This window comes from Odocoileus virginianus, chromosome X, assembly GCF_023699985.2.
Source record: "Odocoileus virginianus isolate 20LAN1187 ecotype Illinois chromosome X, Ovbor_1.2, whole genome shotgun sequence".
Lineage (NCBI taxonomy): Eukaryota > Metazoa > Chordata > Mammalia > Artiodactyla > Cervidae > Odocoileus > Odocoileus virginianus.
In genome coordinates, this window is record NC_069708.1 from 13,560,829 (window position 1) to 13,574,173 (window position 13,345).

The 13,345-nt window shown below is 32.6% G+C and overlaps 1 protein-coding gene across 5 annotated transcripts in view; it reads left to right on the forward strand.

Annotated features, from left to right (window-relative positions):
* Positions 1-13,345, forward strand: part of USP9X (ubiquitin specific peptidase 9 X-linked) — a 122,879-nt gene that overhangs the window by 43,584 nt on the left and 65,950 nt on the right. For all 5 annotated transcript variants that reach the window (XM_020875430.2, XM_020875429.2, XM_020875431.2 and 2 more), the window contains exons 3-10: positions 3,246-3,391; positions 5,036-5,115; positions 6,817-6,929; positions 8,104-8,322; positions 10,536-10,651; positions 10,849-11,100; positions 11,195-11,333; positions 13,031-13,183. In XM_020875430.2, coding sequence (XP_020731089.2) covers positions 3,246-3,391; positions 5,036-5,115; positions 6,817-6,929; positions 8,104-8,322; positions 10,536-10,651; positions 10,849-11,100; positions 11,195-11,333; positions 13,031-13,183 — 1,218 coding nt within the window. The remainder of the gene's footprint in view (positions 1-3,245; positions 3,392-5,035; positions 5,116-6,816; positions 6,930-8,103; positions 8,323-10,535; positions 10,652-10,848; positions 11,101-11,194; positions 11,334-13,030; positions 13,184-13,345) is intronic.

The following is a 13,345-nucleotide window of genomic DNA, read 5'->3' on the forward strand; positions in this document are numbered from 1 at the left end:
GTCCACTGCATCTAGATTGTCAAATTTATTGAAGCAAGACTTTATAATATCCTTTTTTTATCTTTTTAATGTCTTAGGATCTGTGGTAACATCTCCTTTTTCATCCCTGATACTGCTAATTTGTGTTCTCTCTCCTGATTACCCTTTCCTAAAGGATTTACCAATTTCATCAAACCTTCCCTCAAACCAATTTTTGGCTTTAACTCTCTTCTTCCTTCCTGCTTGTATGCTTTTAACCCTTATTTCATATTCCCTTTTACTTCTTTTGAATTTGAATTGCTGTTCTTTTTCTCATTTCTTGAAATGGGAGTTTAAAGAATTAATTTTCAGCTTTCTGTTGTACTTACTTTTATATCAGGAAATATTGAATTGAATAAGACAAACATTAAAACTTGTAATGCAGCTCAAACAGCACTTAGAGGTGAATTTGTCACTGCGGGGCATGCCCGTGAATCACAAACTTGCTTACAGTTGGTGCATGTTTATGTAGAATTCTGTATGGGTAAGTTTTAGGCAAAAGTTATTGTAGAGTACTTACATCTGTCATTTGAGGGTGAGTTTTTATTGTATAGCTATTATAGGTCATTCTCTCTATTTACAAGTATGATAGGAAAGAGTTGCACGTGTGTGTGTGCGCCCATGTGCGTCGTCCTCTTTCCCGCCCTCCTTCCCCCACTTTCATCCTCTCCCTCTGTCATTTTAGAGAAGTGAGCAAGTCAGGTTTTAATAAATGTCAACTTTATTCCTTTTCCTCTCCAGTTCCCACTTTTAGGACATGTAATACTTAGGTATATGGTCACAGGTCTTGGACAGAGTTAAGTCTTTCCTATGTCATAAATTTGTTAGCCAGTACTCATGTTTCTTTAAACGTAGTCAGTTTGTGGTGGGTGCCAGAGATTTATATTTTTAAACCAGGAGCTTGTAGTTCGATTTCCAGTGTCTTTTGCCCTCTCTTTTCTGTTTCATACCTGCACTGTGCACAGACTCCTAAATCATTCGCCAGTGTTTGTGGTTTGCATGGCTTTAGGTAGAAATTAAATCTCTAATATTACTCTTAAGGTATACTAAGAGCACTTGGGTTTGTGATCTTCAGCTTAATATTATGCATCTGCATTATGTCCTCTTCCTTTAAATAGCTCTTTATATTTTTGGAGATGATAATTTAAAAAGGAACAAACAAATTGCATTCTTACCTTTTTTTGGCCTCACTGCTTGTGGGATCTTAGTTCCCTGACCAGGGATTGAACCTAGGCCCTTGGCAGTGAGAGCACGGAGTCCTGACCACTGGATCGCCAGGGAATTCCCACAAATTATATTCATAACTGCCTGTAGTATCCCTTTTTCACTTTCTTATTCTCTACTTTTTAATGTTAGGATTCTAGTTATTTCAAAAGGTTTGGCACTTAATGGACCTGGGATAAGCAACCATAGCACTAATCACTGCCCACCTTATGGCTTACCTTGAATATTTTTTTTTCATATGGCATAAAGGGAATTTCTAAAATCAATCAGATTTTTCACTTAATATATAGTAATTTTTAAAAGCGTTCCCACAGGAGAGAATTTTAAGCTGTACTACAGCTCAGTGATAAATGAAGCAGCCTTGGCAAAGGCCCTATGAGATGAACACTCTTGGGAGATGTTTATGGGGGGGTGCAAACTTTCTGGAATGGAATTTGGTAGTATGTATGTCAGCAGCCCTAAAAGAAATGATTTTTACCGTTGTTGTACTAATTATATTCCCAGGATCCTGTCCTAAGGAAAAATTGAAAATTTTTATGTAAAAGATTTATATATAAAAGTATAATTTTATGTTAGCAGTAAAAATTGCAGAATGCTAAATGTGCTTTAATTTTGTTTAATTGATTGAATGCTATGGCCATATGGCCATTAATCTTTTTTAAAGAAAAAAGATTGTTAGTGATGTGGGAAAATACTTAAATGGAAAAAGACACAAACTTAAGCAAGTATAATCCCAATTTTATTGAAAATTTATACGTTTATATGGACAGGATTTGTGGGGGTCACAGAACAAAAAATTTCAGGAAATAATTGAAAATGTCTCTGGTGCTTATCTTTGGTGTATTATTATGGGTATCTTAATTGTTATTTTTGTCTTTACAATTTCTGTGAACATATCTATAATACATATATACCAGAGGAAATGGGGGGGCTTTTAAAAAATTAATGAAGCAGACTTCCTAAGTTACATACTTAAAATGCAAATATTTCTGTTGGGCTTCTAAAACTTGAATTCTGGTCTGTAGTTTTTCTGCCTTGAAACTAGCCCTTTAGCACCTGCATAGTGTTCATCATCTTAAGTAAAGATTTGCTGTTTTCTTGCAAATTGTCTCTGAGTTCATGTATAAAGTTTGTAACTAGAATATAGTATACCCACCTATCTTCAGTACAAGCATTTATTTATGCGTCTGTTCAGTAAGTGCTAATAAAATGAAAAAGAATGGGGCCTTCTCTAAAAGGGCCGTCAACCTTCAGTGGGTAGAAAAATTCAAACACACACAAAAATCAGCTTAAAATTTAGATTAGTTTCAATTAGGAGAAAAATACCATCTGCTTTCAAAATTAATAAGGGTTTTAAAAGTTCATACACTTAGCTGTGCACAGTATTTCTACAACTAAAGTATGAGGGGGGAAGACGCACTAACAGTGAAGAGTAAAGTTAGCCTTATTAGTTGAAGATGAAGTGACTTGTTTAGAAACCACAATAAAGTTTTAACAATTGTTTCGATAGTAGTTTGAGACTAGGGTAACTATGGAATAAAAGTCATTGTTCCTCTTCAAAATGAAAAATAAAAGTTAGAAGTCAAGAGACTTTTTAATCTGTAAAATGTGTGCAATAATTTGTATCATGAAGGGCTCATATAATGGAAAATGTAAGTGGAGAAGCAGTACACATTGTAGATAAGAACTCAGACTTTAGAATCAGACCTGGATTTAAATCCTGACCACAGAATTGGAGCTTTGTGACCTTGGGCTAATTATGTATTGTTGAGGTTTTGTTTTTTTAATCTATTAAGTGAAAGAATACTTCCTTAGGCTGTTGAGGATTAAATGAAATTATGTTAAAGTGTAGTAGCCCAGAGACTGCCTGATACATCATAAATTTACAATGATCATATCTTCTTTAAAATTTTAAATTATGTCCCCCTAATCTGTTTTGGTGTTTGAATTATTAGATGTACATTTGTTATAGAAACTTAAATCTGGAATATCTAATCTTTAAGACCTCGTCGCCTGATTCTTCCAATGAAAATTCCCCGGCAACTCCTCCAGATGAGCAAGGTCAGGGTGATGCCCCATCACAGCTTGAAGATGAGGAGCCTGCATTTCCACATACTGACCTAGCAAAGTTGGATGACATGATCAATAGGTGAGTTGATTTTGTCTTGTTTTTTGATGTATGTCATACACAGGAAAAACAAGATTTTCAGCATAGTCATTAGTACTAAGAAAACAGCAAGAGTGGATAGGAATATCCTGGTTAACTATGTTGCCTGTTTAAATAACCTTAACATCTTAGTCATTGCCAAGTACTTTGCAACCTGTGGTTCTTAATGGATTTAAAAATGAAAGGAAGTAACAGTGTCAATAAAGTGTTAAGATTAATGATGATCACTCTAGCTGGTGTATTACTGAAGTAGAACCATATGTGTGATTTCCCTTTTTTCTTATGGGTGAATGGGTTACTGGATGACTTGAATACTTTTTGCATGGCCCTGAGGTAAACCAGGTCATAAGGAGATTGAGTTCCTCAGAGCCTGCCCCTTGTCAACTGATTAGTTTGAGGCATTTAAGCATCTCACCCATTTGTTTCTCCTGATCTTTATCTCATGGAGGTAGTTCAGAGTATACATTTTTTCATACTCATAATACAAACATTCACCTCCACCCACCCCCACGCTTTATTTTGAATAAGACTCAGAGATTGAAAGTTTAAGCTTGTGTATACGGAAGGAAAATATTTAAAAAGAAGATAAGGGAAGAGTGTGTCAGGGACCCTCCCCCTCGCCCCCACAGGTCTGTGGTCTTACACCAGGCTGTAAGCTCAACAAGTGAGTCCTAGGGAGGTGTGACACATCCCCTCAAAAAGAAAAGGCAAACACACACTTATAGGAACTTACTTGCTTTACTAAGTTTACTTCTTAAAAACATTCTGATTACATAACTAATATAATGTAAGTATGCACTGTTAAATATAGAAATGTATTATGTCAGTAAGGTTCACTGTAATTTCCTCCTTAGGTACACACCTCCCAACCAAAAGTTAGCACTAGCAATAAGGTGTGCGTTCTTCCAGGTTATCTTTGTGTTTATTATCATAAGTACTGCTTTCTCTACAAATAATGGAATTCTTATATGTTACTGAAATGTTTTCCTCATTTCATTTATCTTAAATATTTTTCCTATTAATATATATTTAATTCATTGTTTTTAGAGGTATATTTGAAAGAACACATTAAATGTATATAATGAGTTAGTCAAGCAAGCAAACAGTTGTATAAAGTTGTGATGTCCCTGACCATTCTCTGTAACAGAGATACAAGAGCAAAAAGTTATATTTTGCTTTTCAATTTTTGTCTGGTGGTTGCTCACTCAAGGACAAAATTGCACGTTACCAAATCTCTTGGGGAAGAGAAACATAAAATGATTGTTTTTTGCACTTTTGTATGAATTCTAACAATAGATATCCATTTAAGTGATATTTGATTATTATAGTAGTTTTATAGCTAAGTTATTAAAATAATTTATTTCCCCCTTCTCTCATTGCTATATTTTTTCTTTTTTTATATATATTTTTTTCTTGACAGTGTCTTAAAAAGTTTTTTGTTTGTAGAGACAACAGAGGACACTTAGTCAAACAAAGCAGATAGTTTGCCAACTTTGTGGTTTTAATATTTTAGTGTCATTTTAATTTTAATATTTTCATGGTGAGGTAAGTAATTAGTAACTCATTTATAGTGCCTCTTTCAGTGTTCAACCAATAAACATCTTTTTATATTATTAAAACTCTTAGGCCTCGTTGGGTGGTTCCAGTTTTGCCAAAAGGGGAATTAGAAGTGCTTTTAGAAGCTGCTATTGATCTTAGTAAAAAAGGTGAGTTTAAATGGTATGAGGCTTTCCATATAATGTATCCTACTAGAAAATAGTTTCACTTCATGCCTGAATACTTTTCCTGTATATTCCTAAACAAGAACATTTAGCAAGTTTTCTTGCTATGGCTTAAGATTTATACCTGAAGCACAGGTTCATATGCTTTGGACAACCTTCAAGGATGTTTGTGAACTCTCTGAAGTTATACATGAAATTTGTATATAATCATGTTTAAACTTTCCAGCTTATGTGTTGATTATTTTTTAATACACAGAAAGGTTTGAATTTCCTCTAAAAGAAAAAAAAGACTTGAAAGATGAGATACTGTGTTTTTTGTTTTTTACTAACCCATTTTTTAAAAACTTTTTATTTTTATCTAAAAGTAAAAGCTTAATTTTGGAAATAATTTTTTTCAATGATTGATTCTTGAGGTGCAACTGAATTCTCTTAGCAAAGGGCTACTGTTGTAATATCTACTTATTTTTAAGGCTTTGGAGATTAAAGTAAACAGCAGTAGCATTTTAGCTTCTGAAATTGGGTAGCAATGGATATGTTCCAATTATCAGTTGAAATTAATTATTGTAAAAATTGTCTTTGGTACCTTGCTTAAGTCTGTCTCATTCCATGGCAAGGGTAAAATTTCCTTTGTCTTAATTACCCTCCTTCATTTAAAGAATGTGTCTTTATACCTTATTAATCTTATAAAACCAATATAATGAGTTACGAAAATGCATTTTCAGATTACCATTGTTTTTTACTGCTCAAATTTCTTTTGTTCATTTACACACTTATTCATCAGTTCAGCAAATTTTTTGAAAACTTCTGTCCTAGGCATGTTTTAAGTCCTGACTATGCAGTGGTAAAAACACACAATGGTTATTTCATTTAATATCATTGATGTCCATGGGACATGCAGTCTCTACCCCTCCCACTCTCCCATATTTCTTTAGGACCCATGGTTTATTTTAATTTTAGACAAGGTTCAGATTTTTTAAAAGTACAGTACTAGGGTTAAATGTCATGTCTTTTTACAACCAAAATCAGATAATACTTTATATACAAATTGAATGGCTTTTCATTTTGTCATCAAGAGTTAAAGATTTTTTGTGTGTGTTTGGGGACATGTAGCACTATTGCCTTTCTGAAACCAGATGGAATTAAAGACATTAAGAAACAGATGTTAGGCCAGTAAAAGAGACTAATAATGAAGATGATAATTTATCTTTAATTGATGAAGCTCTTCTGTAGAATAATATAATAGTATTTGTCAAGTGGATAATTTACAACCAAAATGAGATTTTAAAAATAGTTGAGAAGCATCATTTTTTATTTGTTTTAAAGTTTGTTGTCAATAAAATACTATAACGTATTTAAATCTCCAACACATTGTTCTCATAACCATTGTGTTTTTAATGTTGGGCCACTGTCTAATTAGAAATATTTTCAGTTCATCTTAGTATTACTTGGCTTAATGTACTTTTATACAGTTAAGTATTTTTGAAATTCACTGTTGGTTGTTTTTATTTTTCAGTCTGTTACTTTTTTGACCTCTTAGATAATGCTGTGAATTTTTTTCCAAAACTAGTCTGCAGTTGTTAGCTGTTACTGAATATTTTACAGTTACTGCTTTTATCATGTAATTGGACATTGTAAGACAATCAGATAAATAATTTGTTTACATTAATTTTTCTCTCCTTTTCTTAGGCCTTGATGTTAAAAGCGAAGCATGTCAGCGATTTTTTCGAGATGGGCTAACAATATCTTTCACTAAAATCCTTACAGACGAGGCAGTGAGTGGCTGGAAGTTTGAAATTCATGTGAGTCTTTTATTTTAAAAATCTGATTTATGTATATATATTTGGTTACATATTTGATCACTATTTGAACTAAAGGATTTTTTAAAATGAGAAATTTTGTTATAATTTCTGTTGAAAGAAGCATAATCATTTAGAATGAGTGTGAGTTTTCAAGTTAGAAAACATTGGTTTAATCTGTTTCCTTATTTCTCGAGTGCCTTGTGACTTTTGAGATGCCACCATATTTCATTGAAAATATGACACGGTTGTGAAATGCACCAACCACTCATTTTATGTAACACTCAGGAAGGAAAATGCCCAAGATGGGGAACCTGTTATCTGGCACACAAAGGGTCAATGCAGAGAAATAAACTTTACATACAAAAAGAGACACCAAAGAAACCTGAACATTCAACTTTGGCACCTGATGGAGGGGGAGAAAATCTCTTGAAATTTTTAACCACAAGCCAATATTGAGTAGTGGTCTCAGGTTTATATGATATTATATGATTATATGATATAATCAGATTCTAAAGATCTTAAAAAGTGAAACAAAATGTGCATTTTTAGATAGAAGTACTGTAATTACTACAAGTCTCTGTTCCTTGTTTATTATAGGGAAATACGGTCACAAATTGTGAGTTTTTGAGTATGGAATGGAAGCTTTGGGAGTTGTATCAGACTTTTGCATTGAGGCTTAGATAGTAAACCTACTCCATCTTGGATATTTAGTACATTGCTTAGATTTTAGAGTTGTTGCCTCTAGTTTAAAAATTGCAGAGAGGAAGCAGTGGTACTTTGCATCTTGTCTGGGGACACAGAGCAGTGCCTACCTCATTTTGTAAGCCATTGCAAATGTTTTTTGAAAGTAGATACTATATAATTTATATAAAGTAAATGCTAATTTCTTTTTTAAAATTTATTTTTAATTGAAGGATAATTGCTTTACAATATTGTGTTGGTTTCTGCCATAGGTACACATATGTCCCTTCCCTCTTGAAACTCTTTCCCACCTCCCTAATTTCTTTTTTGATACATCGGTTTGATCCCAATATTAGTAAAGTTAAACATAACTCAAATGATCAGTATCGAACAACTGAAGGATAATTGTTAAAATATAATTAATCAAGATTGGAAGATACTTCTGTTCAGAATGTCTTTATCTCATTAATTACCCTCTCCTTTTATATAACAGAGGTGTATTATCAATAATACTCATCGCCTGGTGGAGCTATGTGTGGCCAAGTTGTCCCAGGATTGGTTTCCACTTCTAGAACTTCTCTCCATGGCCTTAAATCCTCATTGCAAATTCCATATCTACAATGGTACACGTCCGTGTGAATCCGTTTCCTCAAATGTTCAATTGCCTGAAGACGAACTCTTTGCTCGTTCTCCAGACCCTCGATCACCAAAAGTGTGTTGATTTGTTGTTTTTAAAGTTAAATGTTAACAGTTGTTCTGCTCTGCTACAGAACTTTAAATGACCTTAACCTCCTGGTAGCATGGAGTAGAGTTATTTCATATAGCTCTTAAAGGGATTTTTCATTGTTGTTGTTATTTTTTTAATTTAAAAATATTTTTGGCTTTCTCAGTATAGTTAGTCCCATTGTCTTTTACCCATTCTCTTGGGAAATAGTCATAATTTAAGTTAGTATGAAACAGAACATGTTTTTCCTTTTCAATAAGGGTGGAGTAGATTATTTCTTTGACTGAGGCCTGTCTAATGTGTCATAAAACAATAGAAAATACAAATGAAAGCAAAATAGCAAAGCTGACAAATATCAATTAAATATATTTAGTATACAAAATGTGAAAGTCCTCCAGTGTAAATTTTCTAAACCAGCATAAATAGAATGTACATTAAAAAATGAATGCCTAAAAAAAAAAAAAAAGAATGCCTAACTATACTTAATCTAATAAATATTAAATAATTAACCATATATAGTTTTTAAATTTTAGAATTTAGGAAGACATTTTTAAATTTGATGACCTTATTATTATTTTTTTTTTAAATAGGAAAATTTGAACTTAAAATGTTTGGTTTATCCTGTTAAAAGTAGAAGTCATCAAAGTATATTGATTACATTGAGCTAAGATTTTCTGATTTTTCCTAAGATTGATGTTGTTGCTGCTTCAGGCTTGTTTTTGTTTGAGTAAATCAGTATTTAAATAATGACAATCTCCAAAATATACCTTTTTTTTTTTTAATTAATTTTTTGCTCTATAGTCAACAATAATCTGCAAGAGCCTCAGAGGGGACAACTTGATTTAGGATGGCGTTGAGTTGAAGATTTTTTTATATACCTTTGAAGCCTAGTTTTTCTTGAATATTACTAGTTTTTTAGTATTTCTAATTGCTTAAATGTACATTTCAACTAAAAACATATGAGATTAACTTTAGACTGATTTTTACTTTGTGCACATATATTATAATAACTGTTGAGTGTATCAGCCTAATAGTCCCATTGCAGTTACTGGAGAAATAAAAATATATTACATAATAAAAATGTACTTTCTTTGAATTGCTGAATGCCAGAAAGGACCTGGTGAATTAAATGCTCAGATTTTTCATTGTTTTGATTTAGCCTTTTAAGGCCAAATTAAAAGGAAAATATTATAATGAACTTACACAAATCATATCAAAACTGCCATAGTGTTTCTTTAAAGCATTATCTAATACTTGGCATTTTCCCCATGTCCTGAACATTGTTTTTTTGTTTGTTTTTAAATAGTGTAGAAATGACTTTTGCTTAAGACCTAATATAGAAAGTGCCCCCCCCCCCCCACCGGCTCCCTTTGTTTTTCTTCCCTTAGGGACTTCCAAAATGTAGCCTTTTAGAAGGCAAGGAATAGAAAGCTGTTTTAGGTAGATGAGTTTTTAAATATATTTGATTCTTTTATCTATGTAAGCTATTGATTTGTTTTTAATTTTACCTATAGGCATGCTTTTAACTACACATACTGTTGCCTATCCCAGCTACATTATGCTTGTTGTCTCTTAGGGAGGAGGTTGAAAGGTAATTCATAGTATATTGCATTGTGGTACCTCTAACATGAGAGGTATTCATAAGTGGGGTATTCACAAGTGAGCACAAAGCATCAACCAGCATGTTCTAATTAGGAGCAACAAATAGGATACCAGGAATTCATTTTTAATGGATAGATCACTCTTGAGCTTTAAGATTATTGTGTTTCAAGGGTATTTGTGGTTATTCAAAGCTACAACAAAAAATAAATTTCAAACATTAGGTTACCAAATAATCTTTCTTTTCTTAAAGTCTTTTTACCCTCTTAAATTTTTAAAAATAGACCTCAGATATTAAGGTAGTCTCATGATGGGATACTTGAGATAGAAGCATGGCATGTAATTCCAGTTCACCAGTTATATTGATTCAAACAAACAGCTGTGCCCTAATGATCTGATCGGTACTACCAATTATGCTTTTCTCTTATAGACAGGATTACTGTGAGCAACATGCAATATTTTGTGTCTTTTTTTCAAAGATGGTTTTACATAATTATTTTCCTTTATTGCATTTCCTGTTTCTAATGTGTTTAAGAAATTACTTCAGATAGCATTTTCCCTCCCAAACTCGGAAGTTAACTTTTTTACTAACTGTATTACAGGGTTGGCTAGTGGATCTTCTCAACAAATTTGGCACTTTAAATGGATTCCAGATTTTGCTTGATCGTTTTATCAGTGGATCAGCATTAAATGTTCAAATAATTGCAGCCCTTATTAAGTAAGTTATGTTTTAAAATGAATCTTCAGTGCATTCTAGAAATTGCTACTTAATTGCTTAGTAAAAATTGAGTTTCCTTTCTCAAATATGGTTTCTTTAGCTGGTAACTTGGATTTAAAAAAAATTAGTCTGAGTTCAGTCCTAGTTGATTGTAAGAAATTGTATATTGAAAGAAATTTCTGTCTTTCTTGTTTCAGACCATTTGGACAATGCTATGAGTTTCTCACTCTTCATACGGTGAAAAAGTACTTTCTTCCAGTAATAGAAATGGTTCCACAGTTTTTAGAAAACTTAACTGATGAAGAACTGAAAAAAGAAGCAAAGAATGAAGCCAAAAATGATGCTCTTTCAATGATTATTAAATCTTTGAAAAATTTAGCTTCAAGAGTTCCAGGACAAGAAGAAACTGTAAAAAATTTAGAAATATTTAGGTTAAAAATGATACTTAGGTAAGATATTTACCTCTTGAAATAATTTATGTTAATTTTAGAATCTTTTTTTTTTTTTTTTAGAATCATATTTAACACTTAATTTCTCTTATAGATTATTGCAAATTTCTTCTTTCAATGGAAAGATGAATGCACTTAATGAGGTGAATAAGGTGATATCGAGTGTATCATACTACACCCATCGGCACGGTAACCCTGAGGAGGAAGAATGGCTCACAGCTGAACGAATGGCGGTAAGTCCTTTGATTCTAATTTCATGAATAAGAATCTGTCTAAGGCAAAAACCGTAGCTCTACTTAAAGTTAGTGATATTAGCATTTTAAAGAAAATTTTGCAATTGGGAGATGGTTGGATCAGTTTGTGTCTGTTAATCCTGAGAACTTTTTGTAACTAACATGGTTTATTATTTGTTTTATTTTTTTTGGTGATATATAATTATTTGATAATAATGGGTAGCTTAGCACATCTTTGATACACTTACTGCTGAATGTAGGTGTTCTGAAGTAATTATTAGCTGGGTGGGAGTTGAAGTTGAGTATAGAAAGGTGATTGGGTGGTATCTGGTACCTATTGAATGAAGTCACCTATTCGTTTGATGAATTCCACTTAAAGATTTTAAAATAGGAAATACAATTACTGGAATAAGGAACACGTAAGTTAATGTTTTATCATAATTGTAAGGACTTCACTTAAGCACTTGCGTTTATATTATTTTGATGTTGAAAGTTTAGGAAATTTTACTTACCATAGATGATTGCATCCTTGCAGTTTAGAAATGAGTAAGAATGCCACTTAAACATTGGTTGCATAACCCCAGTGCATAGTGTCTGACAGTACTGAGGAGACATCTGTAAAAGAAGTGTCCTTGACCTCAAGGAGGCCTCAGTTTAATGGGGAAGACAGTGGTTAGGATGTGATAAAAGGTATGGTATGTGGAGGGTGCCTTGATTTTGGCCGTGTGTTAGGGGGTCCGGTGGTAGCCTTCTGGTTTGGGGTGTGTTATTTGTCTGTTCACCTTACGGGAGGTCTAGCACAGAGTTACTCAGTGTGGTCTGAGGTCTCATTCTGGTCCTTGAGCTGCTACAAAGCCTAGATGAATACAGAAAATGGCAGTGAGTGTTTAGGAACTTCTGTAGCAAATTGATACTGCCACATTTTAATTGTGTTCTTCAAAAATATATGCCTGTAACAGATTAGAAGTGAAAAATGGACCTTTACTAGCTGAGAAGTGTACTTCTTTCTCTAACATGTTTTGGGACTATATAGTTTTAATAAGTTGAATACTGTGAAATCATACAGTATGGGCTATTACTTTGTATAATATCATGAGTTAGTTTTCTTTTATTGGCTTAAATGTTAAATAAATGCCTGTCAAACAATATAGCATAGTGTTCAGACTTAGGAAGCTTACAGCCTTGATTCAGTTTCTGGTTCCAATACTACTGAGCCTGTTTACTTTTCTGTAATAGGGCAGTATAGCCCTCATTAGGATTGTTAAGATTAAACAAGCTAATGGATAAACAATAATAGTGTAATTGGGTAATAAATAAAAGCAAAAAATTTAAAAGTAACTTTGATCCAAATCAAAACCAGTATAAAAAAATCTAAATCTTAAAATGGGTCCTGTACCTACCATAGTTAAACCATGGTGATTGCTACATTTAAGTAATAATTTTCTGAGTAAATGCTAGAGTAAAATATTTTTTAATGATTTCACTATTTTTAATTCATGGAAGCATTTCTGTTTGTGCAAAATTAAGTTCCATGAAATTGTGATTTTTCATAATTTTGTATCAAAACACGTAAATGTGTTACATTAGTACATAATATTTTGTGAGTTTTTAAATTCCTACTAATGCTTAGAAGTGTGAGCAATACTTTACGTATATATTTTTGAAAACTTTGAGGCAAGTTTTTTAATTCTTTTTAGGAATGGATACAGCAGAACAATATTTTGTCCATAGTCTTGCGAGATAGTCTTCATCAGCCTCAGTATGTAGAAAAGCTAGAGAAGATTCTTCGTTTTGTGATTAAAGAAAAAGCTCTTACATTACAAGATCTTGATAATATCTGGGCAGCACAGGTAAGGACTTTAAGATGGTGGTTATTTGATTTGTAAAAAGAAACATACTAAAAACTAAAGAAATGAAGTAGTTGTAGTGAAATGAAATGAAGGCTTACATTGTTTGAAAGTCCTGTCAAGAATCTTTTTGAAGTAGCCAGTCATATTTTTAAAATAAAAATA